We start from the raw sequence: 21,826 nt of genomic DNA on the forward strand, positions 1-21,826 counted from the left end.
GTTAGTAACACTATCATTCAACTTAATTCCCACTGTAAAGTTCCCCACTAGGGTAACCAATTGCTCACAAACAGCCATTGACAATATCGTTATAGAAAAGTCCAATGAACAAAATTATATTACAAAACAAATAGTCAATGGCCTCTATGACCATGACATGCAGTTTATTCTGATAAATGTTAATACTGAACAGGATATAAAATCTGTTAAATCTGAGCTCAACAGGGTAATGAATAAACCAAAAATTGATTATTTTAAGACACTCCTCAGAGACATTCACTGGACTGATGTTTGCAGTGCTGATGACATGAATGAAAAATATTACATTTTTGCTAATAAAGCGCTTACCTTATTTGAACACTGTTTTCCCCCAAAACTAACCAAGGTTAGAGCATATTCTACAAAGAAGCCATGGATTACTCAAGGAATAGGCGTATTTTGTAAAACAAAAAGAAAACTATATCAGTCAATCCGAAACAGTTCTGATGTTGATGCTATAGCACATTACAAGAAATACTGCAAAATATTAAAGACTGTAATACGGACATCAAAGCAAGTATACTACAAGGAAAAGATAGTCATATCAGACAACAAAATAAAGACAATATGGGCTATAGTGAAGGAGGAGACTGGTAGAAACAGACATGAAGAGGGACAAATAGCATTAAGAGTAAATGATACATTGGTGCCAGATGTGTATAGTGTTGCAGAACTTTTTAACAAACATTTGATAACTGTTAGTGAAAAGATGGGGTTGTCAGGTTCTGTAGATGCTGCTATGGAATATCTCAGACCAGACAGTTGAAGTAACTTCCATAATATGAATTTGACCCTCACTATCCCAGCATAAATATTGTTCATGATAAAATCATTAAAATCAAAAACATCTAGTGGGTATGATGAAATATCAACAAAGTTAATTAAAGAATGTGATTCTGAGTGAAGTAACATATTAAGCTATCAGTGTAACCTGTCGTTTATAAGTGGAACATTTCCTGAATGGGTGAAATACGCTGAAGTTAAGCCATTGTTTAAGAGAGGAGATAAAGAAACAGCATCAAATTTCTGTCCAATTTCACTTTTGCCAGCATTCTCAAAAATTTTAGAAAAAGTAATGTACAATCAGCTTTATAACTATCTTATCTCAAATAACATACTGTCAAAGTCGCAGTTCGGATTTCTAAAGGGTTCTGATATTGAGAAGGCTATCTACACTTATAGTGAAAATGTGCTTAATTCATTAGACAAAAAATTGCAGGCAACTGGTATATTTTGTGATCTGTCAAAGACATTTGACTGTGTAAATAACAATATCCTTTTAAGTGAACTAGAATATTATGGTGTAACAGAAAATGCTGCAAAATGGTTCAAATCTTATATCTCTGGCATGAAACAAATGGTGTTATTAGGAAAGAGACATGTATTAAGCTATCAGGCATCATCCAGCTTGGGAAAAAATTACATGTGGGGTCCCACAAGGTTCCATTTTAGGGCCCCTACTTTTTCTTTTGTATATCAATGACTTTGTATCAGTAACACTACGAGATGCCAATTTCGTTTTGTTTGCTGATGATACAAACATTGCAATAAATAGCAAATCAAGTGAAGTCTTAGAAAGATCGCCTAATAAAATATTTGTGGACATTAATCACTGGTTCCTAGCCAATTCTTTGACGCTAAACTTTGAAAAAACACATTACATGCAGTTCATAACTTGTAAGGGGTGTCCCATGAGTATATGCCTAACATACAATGAGAAGCAGAGAGAAGAAGTGGACAGTGTTAAATTATTGGGATTACAGCTTGATAATAAATTCAACTGGGAGGAGCACACCATAGAACTGCTGAAGTGTCTTAACAAATCTCTATTTGCAATGCGAATTGTATCAGCCATAGGGGATATAAAAATGAAAAAGCTGGCATACTATGCTTACTTTCTTGCATAATGTCGTATGGGATTATTTCTTGGGGTAATTCATCAAGCCAAGCTAAAGTTTTCTTGGCACAAAAACGTGCAGTAAGAGTTATACGCGGTGTGAACTCAAGAACATCCTGCAGAAGCCTGTTTAGGGAACTGGGGATACTAACTACTGCTTCCAAATACCTTTATTCCTTATTGATATTTGTCATTAAAAATATCTTTTTGAAACCAACTGCTCAATGCATGGAATGAATACTATAAATAAGAATAATATTCACAAGGATTTAAAATCACTTACTCTTGTACAAAAAGGTGTGCATTATTCAGGAACACACATTTTCAATAACTTGCCAGCAGCCATAGAAAGCTTAACAACCAATGAAATTCAGTTTAAGAGAAGCCTAAAGGATTTATTGATGGCCAACTCCTTCTACTCCATTGATGAATTTCAAAACTTCTGCACAGTTTCAGTGCAGTAATGTGTTCATTGTAAATAAGTGTGTATGTGTGTTTATGTGTGTAAGTACAATCTAACTTCTGCACCATTTCAGCGCAGTAATGTGATCATTGTAAATAAGTATTATAGTAGTTCTATTACATGTTTATTACCTTATAAATAAAAAGACTTTTTTTTAAATTTTAAATTCAGTGCATTAGTGTTTATAAAATGCTTCTTTCATATAGTTTTCATTAAAAAAATGGCGATCATTCCACTTGGGACCAGTGGAAGGTACATCAGTTTATTTGTTTCAGTTGTAAATATTTGTCATGTATTATTGTTTTTCTGACATGTTCTACATCCTGGAGGACCTCCTCACTACGGATCAATTGGAATGAAAGTAAATCTAATCTCATCTAATCTAATATGATAATACTAGAGACATCAGATTAGTAAGTATGAATAGTAAACAATCTGACAATGGCAGAAACAAAAAGCATGTAAAATGCTGGCTTGCTACAGTAAGAAAATATTTTATGAACAGAAAAACATGTGAAACTTGTGAAATGTGGAGTTACAGAAGAATACTGAAGATTAGACTGGGTGCATTGGATGCAAATGAAATAACACTGAATCGAATCAGGAAGAAGAAGTTGTGTGGCATGACTTGACTAATAGAAGGTATAGTGTTTACAGGACAAATCTTGAGTAATCAAGTTCAGTAATGGAGACACATACATATCGGGTAGTTACAAATAAAGTGCAGTTACTCACAGAGGACCAGTGTTGGCTATAATTACCATATGGCAACCAAACTTGGCAGTTATTCTAGAGCGTTAATGTAGAACCGATTTACGCCGAGGAAAAAATTGTTCCAATTTTGACCACCATGTGCTATTCTGGAGCTGTGACTGCAAGAATAATGTATAGAAATGTTTCCATTAGGAATGGGACGTCGGAAGGTCAAACAAGTGAGAAAAGGAAAATTTTGATTTTATTGTTGTCCGCTTCTTACACAGTCATCTTAATGTGAGCATGGAAGATGTCGACAAGATACTGTACAGGGCCAGTATTGCACCTGGTGGCCAAAATTGGAACTTTTTTTCGGTTTAAATCGGTTCCACATTAGCTTATGTACGCGTTTCAGTTCCGTACAATACGTACAGCCCACACTGGACCTCAGTTAATAGCCGTACTTTAATCATAACCGCTCGGTGCGTGTATGTGTGTTTGTGTGTGTGTGTGTGTGTGTGTGTGTGTGTGTGTGTGTGTTGGGTGGGGGGGAGGAAGGGAGTTTGTAAAAATTGTAGAGGGACGAAGAGCAGAGCTTGACTTCAGCGAACAGATTCAAAAAGGTGTTGCTTGCACTTGATACACAGAGACGAAGAGGCTTAAACAGACTAGACTAGCGCGAAAAGGAGTATCGAGCCAGTCTCCGGAAGGAGACAACAAATCCGTACTGCTGATCATCCAGATAGAGATAACAAATCTATACTGCTGATCACATGCAGCATGCCGGTCTTGCTGTAGTCCTGTTGTGTGGTTGCAGAGCTGCGGTCTGGAGCGGCGCGCCTGCGGGTGGACACGAGCCAGCAGTTCCAGCAGATGCTGGGCTTTGGCGGCGGCATGACGGACTCCACAGCCTTCAACATCAGGGCGCTCAGCTCGGCCACCCAGCAGCACCTGCTCAGGTAGGGCCAACCTCACGTAACAGGACTGCTCGTCTCGCATGTAGCACACGCTGTGTGTCCCAGTTCCGTTAGGAGTGCTTGTGTGAGGTTCCAAACTGCAATGCCATCTCGTGGCGAGATGTGGCATTACGATCCTTGGAGTCTCGAAAACAAATGTGCGGAAGTCTACTGCAGCTGGCATCCTGGCCGCGAATGTAACAGTGAATCACTGATACCCGTCGGAAAATGGCAGTGGAGCACTGAGACAACATCAGGTTTTTTGAGTTCTCCAGCGTTTGAGGCCAAGGATTCGTCGAATGCGACACGAACACCGAGAGGCACGTTCCTGTGTACGAGATTTTGGCCAGCAAATGGATCACACTTCTGGATTACCGGATCTGGCCCCAGCCGATTTCTGGTTGCTCCACAATTTGATGTTGGAAATGAAGCGATACCATTACGACGCAATTAAAGACTTCCAAGAACATTCTATTGCAGTACTAAATGCAACTCCAAAAAACGACCACAGTGACAGTTTCAAAACACTTTTAAAACGATCTCAGCTGTGTTTTGACTCAAGGGGAGACTATTTTCAATAAATACGGCAATTTTGCAAAAATAATCCATAGCTTTTATTTTTCAGAGCCACAGTCCTAACGGAACTGTGACACACTGTGTATTACGCAACAGCACACACTCAGGTTCCAGTTAGAATGACAGAACAATCATATTTACACCAGCAATTAAAAGAAACATACACTCCTGGAAATGGAAAAAAGAACACATTGACACCGGTGTGTCAGACCCACCATACTTGCTCCGGACACTGCGAGAGGGCTGTACAAGCAATGATCACACGCACGGCACAGTGGACACACCAGGAACCGCGGTGTTGGCCGTCGAATGGCGCTAGCTGCGCAGCATTTGTGCACCGCCGCCGTCAGTGTCAGCCAGTTTGCCGTGGCATACGGAGCTCCATCGCAGTCTTTAACACTGGTAGCATGCCGCGACAGCGTGGACGTGAACCGTATGTGCAGTTGACGGACTTTGAGCGAGGGCGTATAGTGGGCATGCGGGAGGCCGGGTGGACGTACCGCCGAATTGCTCAACACGTGGGGCGTGAGGTCTCCACAGTACATCGATGTTGTCGCCAGTGGTCGGCGGAAGGTGCACGTGCCCGTCGACCCGGGACCGGACCGCAGCGACGCACGGATGCACGCCAAGACCGTAGGATCCTACGCAGTGCCGTAGGGGATCGCACCGCCACTTCCCAGCAAATTAGGGACACTGTTGCTCCTGGGGTATCGGCGAGGACCATTCGCAACCGTCTCCATGAAGCTGGGCTACGGTCCCGCACACCGTTAGGCCGTCTTCCGCTCACGCCCCAACATCGTGCAGCCCGCCTCCAGTGGTGTCGCGACAGGCGTGAATGGAGGGACGAATGGAGACGTGTCGTCTTCAGCGATGAGAGTCGCTTCTGCCTTGGTGCCAATGATGGTCGTATGCGTGTTTGGCGCCGTGCAGGTGAGCGCCACAATCAGGACTGCATACGACCGAGGCACACAGGGCCAACACCTGGCATCATGGTGTGGGGAACGATCTCCTACACTGGCCGTACACCACTGGTGATCGTCGAGGGGACACTGAATAGTGCACGGTACATCCAAACCGTCATCGAACCCATCGTTCTACCATTCCTAGATCGGCAAGGGAACTTGCTGTTCCAACAGGACAATGCACGTCCGCATGTATCCCGTGCCACCCAACGTGCTCTAGAAGGTGTAAGTCAACTACTCTGGCCAGCAAGATCTCCGGATCTGTCCCTCATTGAGCATGTTTGGGACTGGATGAAGCGTCGTCTCACGCGGTCTTCACGTCCAGCACGAACGCTGGTCCAGCTGAGGCGCCAGGTGGAAATGGCATGGCAAGCCGTTCCACAGGACTACATTCAGCATCTCTACGATCGTCTCCATGGGAGAATAGCAGCCTGCATTGCTGCGGAAGGTGGATATACACTGTACTAGTGCCGACATTGTGCATGCTCTGTTGCCTGTGTCTATGTGCCTGTGGTTCTGTCAGTGTGATCATGTGATGTATCTGACCCCAGGAATGTGTCAATAAAGTTTCCCCTTCCTGGGACAATGAATTCACGGTGTTCTTATTTCAATTTCCAGGAGTGTAGGTGTGCCGACGCAAATCATGGCACACTGTCGCTTCACCTCCATTTATTCACAGCGTAATACGTAAGAATCCATATTCTTATCTTAGCGTTGATATATCTGTAAGGACAGGTGGAGATGCGGAACATAATAGTCACATCCCTCGCAGAACGTAAGGATAGTCTTACGACTTATTCAGTTCAGTCAAAATGGCAAACTCATTCATTGTACAAATATGGAACCGACATCGACGTGATCTGAAAGAACTACACTATGATTTCATTTTAGTTTTATTTGCGGCGATAAATTATTAATACGTTAGAGGGACAGTTTACGAAAATGCATTTTTTGACAACGTTACCGAATTTCCGACGTGTCGAAAACTTTTATGTTATTGAAGTTGAGTGTACACATCATGCAAACTAAATCTCATCACATTTTCATCTACTACAACTCGAACACTGTCAGAATTTCCTAATACGAGATAATTTCAGTAAAACGTGACGCTAAACGGTCCACTCTTACGTCACGTGCTAAGTGGCCGCCGTTTGGTCTCGTTACAAGAAACAGATGGTTAGGTTTACAAATTCTGATCCGGCTGCTTATTTCTAACAGAATAAGAAATATTTATTTGTGTTTATTATGGTGAGAAAAGGTATCTTATTAAGAACGGTACGAGAAACCGTATCTCGTTACTGCAGCTATTACATTGTTAAGAGCGATATTTATGAGTAATATTTTCGTCTCGGCTGACCTCCTGGCTAACAGAACGACGGGGAATTTTTCCACTCGTAATTTTCAACGACCTTCCTTCTGACATTGTTTTGTACCACACAACAAATACTACTAACAACAAGTGAAATAATTCCTGAGAGCATAAAAAAGACATGAAGCAAAATCAACGTCATTAAATGCCTTCCGCGTAGGCTTCCCCCGCCCCCCCCCCCCCCCTCCTCCCTCAACTTCCCCTTCCACTGATTCCTTCGTACCTGTCAATCCTAAAGTAACTTTAAACAGATTATACGTTCGGCGTCTTTTGTAATCTGTAGCTTCACTTTTTCTTGAAGGTCTAAAATAGTCTGCCCTATGCAACCATTATTTTTTTCGGACACACATAATAGTTTAAGCTGGTACCTTTCATATGACAGTACTGTAGATAAGATGATTTCCTGTGAGTTTCTTCTCTTACCTCTAATAGACCAGGAAAATTGGGAATAATGGGGGAAAAATTTATAAAGTTTTGAAACTTTGGGAAAACACTCTTCGGGGATAAGAAGTAGAAAACAGGAAAGTTCCCTTCCCTATCGGGGGAGCTTCCCTTTCCCCTACCCCCTATTGTAATTTATTTTACTTTTTCCAAACTTCAAGAAAAACGGTTCATTTACTACGACAGAAAATATTTCTGGTGAAATCTACTGAGAGATGGTCAAATGCATGTTTAAGCAAAGTTTATGAGTGCTAAAATTCGTACGTAAAAGAAAGTGAATTTTCTTTTAAAACAGACGTTTATTTACGCAGAACAATTTTACTTCATAGTCTTTTACTTTACATTTATGCAACTTAAATTATTGGAATGAAAATCGTTTTTCGTGAGCATTACGAATTATTGTAAAACTAATCAATAATTACTTTTGTTGTAGTATATTTACAATCATATGTACAGCATGTTGACAGCGAAAATACCAGAATATCTATCAAACAAATAAGTTCGTAAATATTTTTTTTAAATAAAACAATCATCCAAATCTTCTGTCAAACCACTGCGAGGCACATTAGTGCAGCTTTGTCCACTTCAGTTTTTCCACATTGTTGTGCAATGAAGGTCAGCCTTCACTCTTCCGCACTTCCCTCCGCAGCCTTGAGTGCAGCCGCATCAGTAGCAGGCGGACGTTTGATGTGAATGGGGGAAACGGACAAGTTTGATTCCCTCCAGCCTCAGTTTCTGGGATCCTAGCTGTTCCTCAGTCATAGCTGGACTTGTAGGTAAACTCGATAAGAATGGAGGCGTCGTGCATCAGTAGTGGGTGGCAAACGAGAGACTATGACAGCATTGTTTGTCTGACCCACAAGCACATTAAAACATTTAAATTGAATGGCTTTTAAGTTATCATCAAGACTCTCTACTATTTTTGTGTAGTGAGAGAGTATAAATTTCTCTCCTGCTTTTGCAATGGTATCAGGAGAGGAAGCAGGATCTTCGAATTCCTGTGGAATATTGTGAAGTTGTGGATACCGGTTGAGTAGTTGGAAAGCTTGCAGCTCTCCTTTCCCAAACAGGACTAAAGTGCTGTCGCAATCACTTACAGCATGAAGAAACAGTATTGAATTCTTGCATTCATGAACGAGTGAGGACTTACACGTCTCTTTAGAGCTGTAACACCCTGTTCTGATGCTACCTTTACCTTTCTTCATCAGGTTTATGTCTCTGTCATCTGGAGCAAGAGCGATAAGTAGCACAAGGAGATCTACATCTTGACCCACTGTAACCACTTGCTGGTAAAATTTTGAGGCGTTTATTGCTTTTGTAACAATTTCGACATCTGCATCGTCGTCCGCAATCCTGGCTTCTGAACCAAAACGTGGTGGATAAGATACCCCCCGTCTATAACACAGAGTCCGCCCCCGGTAGCTGAGTGGTCAGCGCGACAGAATGTCAATCCTAAGGGCCCGCTGAGGGACTGGGTATTGTGTTGTCCTAATCATCATCATTTCATCCCCATTGACGCGCAAGTCGCCGAAGTGGCGTCAAATCAAAAGACTTGCACCCAGTGAACGGTCCACCCGACGGGGGGCCCTAGTCACACGACATCATATTACAAAGAACTTCGATTCATTATTGTCAACATTCCTTTCAGATGCTTGATTGAAAAGATTGTACAGCGACGACTGTGTTTTTGTTTTCCTCATCAATCCACTGCTGTCAAACAGAGACACTGGTACATCCGATAATTCGTAAGAGAAGGAATCCTTTAAATCATCAGTACAATGAAACGTGCACAGTATTCTCTGAAATAACTGCATTGTATTTACTTCAGTTATATTTTTTTCAAGCCTAACAGTTAACATGTACATTGTCCTAACCATGCTAGATCGCTTAAGCTTCATAGAACGAAATTTTGGCCAGACAGTAACTATCGTTCGAAGAGCTTCTTCACCGACAGACATAGATTTGTAGCAGTTTACATCCTGAGAAGCTACTAATCCAGATCCTAATGAATACAATTGCTCCTTATAAGCAAATGGAGTATGTTGTTGCAACCATAGCGGAAATGTTCTGCAAATTTTGTCGACAATTTCTATTCTCCCACTCCTCAGTTCGACATGTTGATCACTCGAAACCCAGTGTAAATTGCAGAACTGTTCTATAGCTTCACATATGTCATGGGCTATTGGTATACCGCAAAATCCATCGGTTCAACACACTAACGATGAAACCTCTTCCGTGTGAAACACCACCAACTCTCTTCAGGTTCTTCATAAGCGTTTGTTCTATCGTCATGTCGGTCCATAGTTCACACCAATACTTATCAGAGCGTCGAACCTTGAAGAAACTGTCCTTGGTGAATTTATCGAACTCTGCGGGTTTCATGGTTTCTTTCAGTTTTTCCATGTCCTGGAGGCACAAAAGATCCTTAGCATAAGGAAGGCGTCCAGTTGCAAGGAATATTGGGAGCATAGCTCTCACACATTCTATATGGAGCTCCCAATTTCCCATACGCTCTGCTTGGATGAAACGCAATGACAAGATGACAGGATGAATGTATTGTATCCATAACTGGGAAGTTTTCCCTCTTTGCTTAATAGCATCCATTGTGTAGACCAATTTATTTTTCAGCTTTTCAATCACTTGAACTTTTTCCAAATCGCCGATAGATGCACCGTTTCCACTCTTATCAGCAATACAGTCTTTAATGTGTAGCTTCTCCTTCTCTATGGCCGCCAATTCCTCCAGTATTATGACGGAAAGAGCACACATGAATTCAGACTGAGCCTGAATCGCCCTCGTGTATGTTCGACCAGAAAGTACGTGGGGAGCAGAAACTGCAGCATATACAGTCTCCAAAAGTTGAGAGAGTCCACTGTCTCTCATTAAGGACCCTATGACTCCTAGAAAAGACATTATCAAGTGAAAACCTCGTAATCGAATGACTACATTAGTGAATAGCTCATTCCCTCCAATATCCTTCGCTGCAAATATATCTTTAGCTTTCGTGTGGAGTGGTTGATCAAACGTGACGATACATGTTTGCTGTGTGGTCTTCTTACTCTCCGTGATGTCATTAGTAAAAGCAGTTAAAATAGTGTTATAATGTGTGGGCGAGTTGTTAATGATTGGAAGCGCTAATACATTTGATTTCGTATAAGGTTCTCCAATTGTGATTTTCTCCATAAAACGTTGACACGCAGGATTAGAAAGCTGTAAAAACTTTCCCATCATTCAAGTAAAGTCGTGATTGGTAGGTACTGTTGCTTTAGTGAATGACTGTTCTGAGTAGGCATTTTGCAAACAATTTCTTCAATTCCAGCTCTATTCTGCCTCCGGAATGTTAGCAGACTAATTTTTTGGGCAGTAGAGCTCGCCGTGACCGAGAGTTTCGTCACTTTCTGATGTTCAATCACTCTCCCTGGAGACACACACCTGATTCCACCCATAGCATGGAATGTACCTTTGCCCGTCATTGTTGCAATATTGAAGTCAGAATTATGGAAAACGAACTGTGAGAACGAATTATTTGAAATATTTGATTTCCAGAATTCAACGGCAGAAGCCTCAAATAAAGCCACAGTGCTATATGAAGAGCAGAAACCCACATTCGGGACAATTTCAACAATGTTTTTTGATCCTACTTTACAAAACAAGTACTCTGAAAGACCAAGTTGCAGTGGTGAGATAAAATGAACGAGGCCTGGTAGCTGACACAATCGCATGGGATATTGCTGTACATTTTTTTTATAGCGGACTGTTCACTACCTTTCTTTTTTCGACAAAACCACACCATTCACAAATTCGTGAAAGGTGCCAGAAACCATAACTGTAGCATTCTCTGTCAGGTCATTGATATCTGGATAATTGGCAATACTGTAAGGAGTCAATCTTACATCTTCATAGATGATAGCTGCTGCTGCTTCTACTATTCTCTTTCTCCCATCTTTTTCATTAACAGCTCGTTCATTGTACCATGGATTCAAAAGTTTGTGGCCACTGCCACGAAAACATACAACGGGGGTATTTTTGGCGTTGTGGCAAACAAGACTCCATCACCGAAGTATTCAGTCCGTTTATTTTTCAGAGCTTTTATAATCATTGTCTCTCCTTCTGGGGGACATTCATTAACTTTCTGCAAAACAAATCAAACAGTAAAAATTGACATTCCTCTCAACTATTTATAAATTTTCATAATTCTTGAATAGCGGCATCAAAGTTGGTATCTTGAGGGCGGTCTCTCTTTCGAACAGAGGAGGGGTTCGAAACTAATTCAGCATAGCAATCTTGATGATAACGGGCTTCTGCAGCTACTAAAAACAAAACGCTGTTGATGCGTTCGGCAACCTTTCTACCGAAATCATCAACGCTTTTCTCTGCTTTCTCAAGCAGCGAATGTTTCACAGTTAAAGAGCGAAGTTCAAACACTCCACGTGGTTTTGTTTCCGCACGTATGAAACAGTCTTTTTAGAAACCGAATAGATAAGAGGAAGCGAATCTCAAACTTTTATCATCTGCTTGTGCAACATTCTGATTAATTAGTTTTCTTATATTACGTTCCTTAATATATCACGTCGACATACCTTATGAACTTCAATCACTCCAGCGTTCTGTAGAAGATTATGAGTCTCATCCTTCTGTTCCTCGCTGACGCGTATCAGAATTTTCGAGCCCTTCATCACTATTGATAGCTCTCCTTCCGAAACAGATTTACCACTAATAAAACAGATAGTAGGGTACAGCATCATTGTTTTCTCAGTCCAGAGAAAAGAAATGAGACTAAGAACAAGCACTTCATACCACCACAAACTGATGAATAATGTCACAAAAACAGAACTCTCTGGCACTACTTTGATAGTTCACAACATTAACTCAACTGAACTGGACACTGGGTAGGAAGAAATGCCACCGACAATAGTGGTACGGGAGCGCTGAGTGAAGGGGGACGGGAACGGGAACTTGACGTTTTCATTGTTGGCACTTGCTCCTCATACAACAGTACTGATCGCAAATGGAATATCATCAAGTAGAATATAAAGGGTGTTACAATAAGGTAAGGCCAAACTTTCAGGAAACATTCCTCACACACAAATAAAGAAAAGATGTTATGTGGACATGTGTCCGGAAACGCTTAATTTCCATGTTAGAGCTCATTTTAGTTTCATCAGTATGTACTGTACTTCCCCGATTCACCGCCATGATTTCATACGGGATACTCTACCTGTGCTGCTAGAACATGTGCCTTTACAAGTACGACACAACATGTGGTTCATGCACGATGGAGCTCCGGCACATTTCAGTCGAAGTGTTCGTACGCCTCTCAACAACAGATTCGGTGACTGATGGATTGGTAGAGGCGGACCAATCCCATAACCTCCACGCTCTCCTGACCTCAACCCTCTGGACTTTCATTTGTGGGGGTATTTGAAAGCTCTTGTCTAAGCAACCCCGGCACCAAATGTACTCTTCGTGCTCGTATTGTGGACGGCTGTGATACAATACGCCATTCTCCAGGGCTGCATCAGCGCATCAGGAATTCCATGCGACGGAGGGTGGATGCGTGTATCCTCGCTAACGGAGGACATTTTGAACATTTCCTGTAACAAATTGTTTGAAGTCACGCTGGTACGTTCTGTTGCTGTGTGTTTCCATTCCATGATTAATGTGATTTGAAGAGAAGTAATAAAATGAGCTCTAACATGGAAAGTAAGCGTTTCCGGACACATGTCCACATAACGTATTTTCTTTCTTTGTGTGTGAGGAATGTTTCCTGAAAGTTTGGCCGTACCTTTTTGTAACACCCAGTATAGGCTACGAAATATTTCCATACACTTGATTACGCTTTTCATTTAAATATTTTGCTAAGCAACAAAAACTGCGAACCATTAGGCCTAAATTAACAGAATTCTATTCCAATTCTTATACCTCAAATACCATTCGTATAAATGAAAAGATCTTTTACGTGTACAATTTAGCGAGAAATGTATTTAGTCTACTAATAAGAGCTCTGTTCGAAAACTGAGCGTTTTTGCATATAAATTTAAAAAATCGTACAGATTGACTTTAGGAGGGGATAAAAGGGTGACGCGCCTTCCCGACCAAGGGGAACTTTTCTGTTTCTTATTACTATACCCCACATGAGTATTTTCCCGAAGTTTCAAAACATTATAAATTTTTCCGCCATTTGCTGATTTTCTTACTAATTTGTCTGGGGTATAAGTCCACCCAGCGCGCCAGCGCTCCTGTAATTCTATTGTGAGATTACAGAGCTGCAGTGCAGGACATAGTTGACATTTCCTTTAACAATTCTAAAATTGCTACCAAATAGGAGAGAATGTCATAAATGGAAGAGTAAAGATAGGATGCAGCAGCTTTCATGAACCAAATAAAGTTTGCAGAGCCAAGCTTCTGATGTGTCTGCGTAGGAAAATTTGTGTGTATTACAAGTTATGCGTTGAGACATTGAGTCAGGAACTTAACATACAGCTATCATTCAAAACAGAGGGCTACTCAGTGAAAAACAGCAAGATGCCCGATTTGATTCATCTTGGTGACACAGGAGAAAAAAAGCAAATAGATGAGGGAACAAACTGGAGTGGAAGAGATAGTTCTGAGTGTAATGCAAATTAAATGAAGATGGACAGGACATCTAGTCAGGTGAATCGGTGGCACATGGACAAAGGAAACAGTTTACTGCTTTGCTGAAGATAAAAATTGGAACGGCAATCTAATGGAAGCTGCGTATATCACATCACAAAGATACGGGAGCCACATGCATTCATATCGCTGACGATGATAACGCATGGAGAAGACTAGAAGCGACTTTTATCCAGCAGTGTATGTCATCTAGCTGGTGATCATGATGATGATGGAGTCGAGAAATATCGGAGCGTAAAAAATGAAACTTATCTAGTCATGACCAAACCATAATCAAACCATTTTTTGTTTCACCCTTCAGAAATTTAAGTTTTACCACAGACGATAGCTATTGCCTGGTTGTGAACCTCAGCTGTAGCATGGAACGCAGCAGAAATGTTGCTCTACATTTAAAATGTGGGTAGCGGCTGGTCGTCATAAATATTTGAGGACGCCATTTAAAACATGGTTTGATGAAATTACAATGACCCTGATGAACTAAAACATTATGGGCACCTACTTAATGGCGTGTTTGTTCACTTTTGGAACGCAATACAGCAGCGATTCTGCCCGACGTGGCTTCGACAAGTCGTTAGTAGACTTTTCGGAGGTATGTGGCACCAGCTGTCTACGCCATTACTGTAAATTACGCGCTCGTGGTTTGAAGATATGGAACTAGGGTCCGACTGTGTCTCCGATATGTTCAATCGGGTTCTTATAAGGCGCATTTGCTGGCCAGGACATCAACGTGGATTCAATTTCATGTATCTCGAACACTGTAGGACTGTTCTGCGCGTGTAGCACCTAGAGCTATTCTGCTGAGTCATGACATCGCCGTTGGGAAACACATCAAGCGTGAAGGCACACAGGTGGTCCGCAGTAATTTACACGTAGTCCACATCTGTCATGCTGCCTTCGATTACTATCATGGAAGCACAGGTGAATGTGCGTATCCTGTTAGGACCAACGACCTGGTGTAACGAAATTCATCCGTCCAAGCGACACATTTCCCGGGCCGCAGTTCAATCTTTATGATTACGTGCTCACGGGAATCGTTATTGACGATGTCCTTGAATCACCTGTTGCTGAACCACATGTTTAACAATGTGCGCTGAACGATGTATTCCGAAACACGTAACGCCTGCAACAGTGTTGTACTCCATCGTCAGATCTGCCAAAGAACGGCGCCTATTCAGCTTCACCCATCGGCACACATCTGTGATGACACATTGGGATCCGCAACGTAGTCGCCTAGTCGTGGTTTCACCGACCTTCAGTCACTTTCCTTAGATGTCCACGATGGTAACAAGGGAACAACGGATCAGCCTCGCCGTTCCCGAAATGTTCGTTACCATGTGTGGGGCCGTAACAATCTGCCCTTTGTCAGCGTCGTTAACGTCAGTGGTTTATCTCGAATTGTGACTCGTATCGCCGCTAGAAAAATTCACCGTTCCTCTTTGCTCAGGTTATACGACTTATATATTTTTCTTACCTTGTCACTTGCTCGCTGCATTGACCATATAACGAATCAAACTGAGACACCCTTCGCTTTTTAGCCTCTTGGGTTGCTGCTGAAGTATCACGTGCCTTTGCGGGTTCAGTCAAATCTGAGGTCGTTCACAATGTTAACATGCTTTTATTGTTGCATACAGGGTGCTTTTTCCCACCGTGTACAAACTCTGAGAGGATATGGAACAAAAAAGGCCTATGAACTTATGTCGGAAAACGCATGATTTCCATGGTAGAGATCGTTTATTCAATCACTCACTGTTACAGAGATTGCAGTCTAATATGTACTCTACCATGCAGCCAAGGTTACAGTATATGTTGAAAATGGTTTCGATGCTCCTCCACCCATGAGTGTACACACCGTAGCACTTTCTGTCTCACACGAATCGGCCAGGCTGCATCCGAATAGTGTCTAACACAGCATGAATACGCTGCTGCCGTGTCTCAACATCTGGAATGGGCTCTGCATGCACGATACTTTTGAGATGGCCCCATAACCAGAAATCGCATGGGTTGAGATTCAGAGAAAGAGCAGGCCATGAAACTGGACCCTCTCCTCCGATCCATTGACCATGGGAAGACATGATTCAGGTGCATCCGGACGTTAATGGCGAAGTGGGCTGGAGCACCATCATGTACTAGCTAAATAACCCTTCGAATCGTTAGTGACACTTCTTCTAGCATGGGAGGCAAAGTCACTTGCAAGAGATGCCGATAATTCCGGCCTGTTAGGCGATGTAGAAGGAAGACTGGGTCCAAAATATGGTCGTCAATTATCCCTGCCCAAACATCAGACGTCTACCGATGCTGATGATTCGCTGTCACCATACCATGGCGGTTCTGCATACTATCCCTCAGATGACTGTTAGGAAAGTTGAAGATACCACTCCGTGTAAAGGTACATTGCATTGCATTGTGACTTGTTAGTCAGTTCAAAATGGTTCAAATGGCTCTGAGTACTATGGGACTTAACGTCTGAGGTCCTTAGGTTAGTTAGGTTTAAGTAGATCTAAGTTCTGCTTCCAGTTGCTGACCTGCTATATTGTAGCTAAATGATAAAGGATCTTTCTTTCTATGTATTCGCAACACATTACACTTGTCTACATTGAGATTCAATTGCCATTCCCTGCACCATGCGTCAATTCGTTGCAGAACCTCCTGCATTTCAGTACAATTTTCCATTGTTACAACCTCTCGATATACTACAGCATCATCCGCAAATAGCCTCAGTGAACTTCCGATGTTATCCACAAGGTCATTTATATATATCGTGAATGGCAACGGTCCTACGACACTCCTCTGCGGCATACCTGAAATCACTCTTACTTCGGAAGACTTCTCTCCATTGAGAATTACATGGTGCGTTCTGTTATGTAGGAACTCTTCAATCCAGTCACACAATTGGTCTGATAGTCCATATGCTCTTACTTTGTTCATTAAACGACTGTGGGGAACTGTATCGAACGCCTTGCGGAAGTCAAGAAACACGGCATCTACCTGGGAACCCATATCTATGGCCCTCTGAGTCTGAGTCTCGTGGACGAGCAGCGCTAGCTGGGTTTCACACGATCGTCTTTTTCGAAACCCATGCTGATTCCTACAGAGTAGATTTCTAGTCTCCAGAAAGGTCATTATACTCGAACGTTATACGTGTTCCAAAATTCTAAAACTGATCGACGTTAGAGATATAGGTCTATAGTTGTGCACATCTGTTCGAAGTCCCTTCTTGAAAACAGGACAACTTAGAGCAGTTGTGAATCTTACAGTGAATCTAAGAGCCATGCTTCGAAAACTACTTCTGGTTCCTAGGACCCTGTAAAAATTCTCGTTCCATCAGCTATCGATGACATTCTTTCATTGGAAAAATCTGTAGTTGTTTGAATATGGGTTAGATATGGAAGTCACTGCTATTAATCATATTACAAAATATTCTGCTCTTTAGATTTGCCAAAATCTTGTTTCGATATATCAAAACGTTTATGAGATACGAGGAAGGAATATTTCATTGTCGTTTTTTCACTGGCGTGTGAGTTCTCGACGATGTGCTTTACTTACGATCAATTTCCTCAAGATTGCTGATAGATAGCGATTCCTTCTAAGTTTAAAGAAAAATTCAGTATGTTAGCTACATTTCATATGCAAGAACATATAACCTAACATGCACCAAATACAAACTGATAGTCACCGCTATTGCAAACTTCTTGAAATTCTTACAGTAAATATCGCACTAACTGTCTGCCCGCTTAGTTGAGCAGCCAGCACGGTAGCTCAGCGTGTTCGGTCAGAGGGTTAGCTGCCCTCTGTGATACAAAAACTGTATGGAGATCTTCTCCGCTCGGGGACTGGGTGTTGCGTTGTCCTGATCTTCATTTCATCCTCATCACGGGCGCGCAAGTCGCCCAATGTGACGTCGAATGAAATAAGACTTGCACTTGGCGGCCGAACTTCCCAGAATAGGGACCTTCCGGCTACCGATGCCATACGCTCATTTCCATTTTTTTTATCACAATAACTATGACCATTAACGAAATGATTGAAGCTGACAAGTAAAGGTATGAGATCCGCGAGAATCAAATTTCCTTACCGAGCAGTTTCATGAAAATCGTTTGAGAAACAGTTCCGATCGGCCGGTTTGCGAGTTTGCCGTCCATGCAATGAAGCGAGCCCGCAGGCGGCCACGCCGCACCCTGGCCCCACCCACCGCACCTGGGCGCCAAACAGCGCTGCGCCAGCTGCCCAATCCTCTGTTGTGCCGCTCCACCATAATACGGGACTAAAAGTGAGAAATAACAGCTATCGGAGAAACATTTGACAGGCCTTTGAATGAGCCGTGAAATCATCTACAGCAAGTGAGATGGCCGGCCGGAGTGGATGAGCGGTTCTAGGCGCTACAGTCTGGAACCGCGCGACCGCTACGGGCGCAGGTTCGAATCCTGCCTCGGGCATGGATGTGTGTGATGTCCTTAGGTTAGTTAGGTTTAAGTAGTTCTAAGTTCTAGGGGACTCATGACCTCAGAAGTTAAGTCCCATAGTGCTCAGAGCCATTTGAACCAAGTGAGACGCCAATAGAGAGTTAAAAGGTTCACTGTTTAACTTAGAATCGTGGATGTCACTTAGTAGCCTCCTTGTATCACTAACGCAAGAGCTTCTCAGCCGCTGTACATGATTTCGAGCGTCATTTAAAGGCACGTCAAATGTTTCGCTAATCTGCTATAACTCTTACTTTTAGACCCATCAATTCATAAAAAAATTTGAACGTTCCTTTTTCAATTTCCTTTTTAAATTTTTGTTATTAATTTGTCTATCGACTATTAACGCAGGTTTTCAACGCTACTACAGCCATAGCACCTGGTAGCACTTGTTGGTAACAGTAATACCAAGCTATGTGTTGAGGCTTTTTATGTAGTATGTGAACTGAAGTTTGTTTACTCTTAATATCACATATACGTTGTGATTGTACTCTCATCACAAATCCATTTTGACAGACGTTCTGGAGATGGATTACACCCAAAATGCGTCAGTAAATATAATTTTTAACAATAAATCTGTTGATTTTGGCCACCCAACGAAACAGTGATACAAGGTCGGCTCTGAGTCCTGTCCTTAGCGAGTGTAACACAACTCTCCGAGGAGACTTTGGGTTCAGTCACAGAAACTGCCAAGGATTTGTCTCAGAGAGAGGACTGAAGTGTCATGGACTCGGCTGCATTAGGGAACACGAACAGCCATTTGAAAGAGGGGTGGTGTCCGTTCTTTGAAAAGACGACGTCAAGTATCAGAACATAGGTGTGCTGACCATATGCCACTCCAGCACTGACAGCAAAGATGCCTGAGGCATTGCTGTAGGGAGGGTCTGACGGAACGTCAAAGTTATAGATAGACTGTTGGACCAAAGGATTTAGAGTTAATACTTACTGGTTGTTACTGCAGTGGTTTCATGGAAGTGGGCTGGTGGCTGAACAGTCTTACCACTGTCTGCGATTTATGCTCCGCTTCCCTGTCAGTCATGCGATGCAGTACATTGCTGGGTAGGATTGGTTGATTTGGGGGAAGGGACCAGACATCGTGGTCATTGGTCCTAGGTGGGTAGCACTGCTTTCTGCCAGGTGTGTTGACAGACGGCGCTGTGTTGCAGGAGTTACTTTGGAAACAGCGATGGCAGCTCGCGGTACTCGCTGGTGCGCGTGCCCATGGGTGGCACCGACTTCTCGGTGCGCAACTACACGTACGACGACAGCAAGACTCCTGACCCGTCCCTAAAGAACTTTAGTCTCCAGCCGGAAGACATCGAATACAAGGTAATTTATATGATTATGTACCTGCTTTACACTTAAGAATCAAGACTTCAGTTCCACGATCATCATAGCTTGTACACACTCGTGCTCATAAATTAAGGATAATAGCAGAATGTGGTGCCACACAACATGGCACTACACAAAACTGGCGCTAATAGCATAGGCACATAGGGAATACACACGCACAGATCTGTAAGTAAACGGTATTAGTGATAAGTTGAGAAAAACGTCCCGAAACACATGTGCTACAAAACGCCACTGTTTCCTGCGCATGTACCCCGACATCAATATGGGATATGATCACCATGCACACGAACACAGGCCGCACAACGGGCAGGCATACTATGGATCAGGTGGTCGAGCAGCTACTGGGGTATAGCCTCCCATTCTTGCACCAGTGCCTGTCGGAGCTCCAGAAGTCTCGTAGAGGTTTACAAATGTGCAGCGATACGTAGACCGAGAGCATCCCAGACGTGCTCGATGGGGTTTAGGTCTGGAGAAAAGGCAGGCCAGTCCATTCGCCTGATATCTTCTATTTCAAGGTACTCCTCCACGATGGCAGCTCGGTGGGGCCGTGCTTTAACATCCATCACGAGGAAGGCCCGACCCACTGCACCCCTGAAAAGGCGGACATACTGGTGAAAAATGATGTCTCGATACACCTGACCTGTTACAGCTCCTCTTTCAAAGACATGTAGGGGTGCACGTGCACCAATTATAATCACACCCCACACCATCAAACCACGACCTCCATACAGATCCCTTTCAAGGACATTGAGGGGTTGTTATCTGGTTCCTGGTTCACGCCAGATGAAAACCCGGCGAGAATCACTGTTCAGACTATACCTGGACTCGTCCGTGAACATAACCTGGGACCACTGTTCCAACGACCATGTCCTGTGTTCTTGACACCAGGCTTTACGGGCTCTCCTGTGATCAGGGGTCAGTGGAATGCACCTTGCAGGTCTCTGGCCGAATAAACCATCTCTGTTCAGTCCTCTGTACACTGTGTGTCTGGAGAACTGTTCCAGTTCCAGGTCCCGAGAAAGGCTACCTGCAGTACTCTCTGGCCGTCTGCGGGCCCTGATGGTGATATATAGGTCTTCTTGTGATGTTGTACACTGTGGACGTCCCGCGTGTAGCGCCTGGACACGTTTCCTGACTGCTGGAATCGTTGAGCTATTTTCAACACACAATCACCATCAGCATGTCTGAAAACGTCTGCACACTTACTCGTTGCACCGTACTCTGACATGCACCATCACACCTCTGCATATGTGGACTGCTGCCAGCGCCACCGTGCGACGACAAATGCACCACATGGTCATACCCCGATGTGATTTAAACCCCTAAAACCACCCACCAGAGCGTTATTGCACCATGTATCAGCAGTATCTTAATTTATGATTTCTGAACGAATCATAAGTTGACTTTTGAATGCGTGCATAGCGCACATGATGCCTCTGCCAGGGGAATTTCTGTAGCATCTAGAAATAAAAAACTTTACCGCAGACAGAAGAGGACGGGGCAATAAGAGCTGAACCGAATAAACTCGAAAACGTCATTGCCAATTGCTGTTATTTATGTGGTTGATTGGGTGTGCGAATGATAAAGACTTACTGTAATTATTAGCGAAATCCATAGATTCACACCACCAAATTGGAAATAAACGACTAACAGGAATAACAGGTAAGAAAGATTACATAATATCTTCTCCGTGTATCGAAGAAAATGAAATTTTGACAGAAACGTTTTGCCAGATGGCTACACTACTAAGGGCCAATTGTACCGACCCAGTTAGGAGACGCTTAGTTCTGTTCTCGGAACAATGCGGATAATGAGTCATATGAACACGTAATAACGCCTAAATGGAGAATAAACGCGGGATAACTAATCCGGTGATCCTAACAGCGTTAGTAAAGTTAGCCAGAGAGTAAGTTTTGACAGTGGCAGGAATAGTTACAGAATTTGTGATAACAAGATTGGTTTTTAG

At 42.8% G+C, this 21,826-nt stretch overlaps 1 protein-coding gene across 1 annotated transcript in view; it reads left to right on the forward strand.

The window, feature by feature from the left end:
• LOC126457809 (lysosomal acid glucosylceramidase-like) overlaps positions 1-21,826 on the forward strand; it is a 141,854-nt gene that overhangs the window by 50,250 nt on the left and 69,778 nt on the right. The window contains exons 3-4 of the mRNA XM_050094422.1: positions 3,910-4,051; positions 19,674-19,836. Of these exons, the coding sequence (XP_049950379.1) occupies positions 3,910-4,051; positions 19,674-19,836 (305 nt within the window). The remainder of the gene's footprint in view (positions 1-3,909; positions 4,052-19,673; positions 19,837-21,826) is intronic.

Source organism: Schistocerca serialis, chromosome 2 (genome assembly GCF_023864345.2).
Source record: "Schistocerca serialis cubense isolate TAMUIC-IGC-003099 chromosome 2, iqSchSeri2.2, whole genome shotgun sequence".
Classification (NCBI taxonomy): domain Eukaryota; kingdom Metazoa; phylum Arthropoda; class Insecta; order Orthoptera; family Acrididae; genus Schistocerca; species Schistocerca serialis.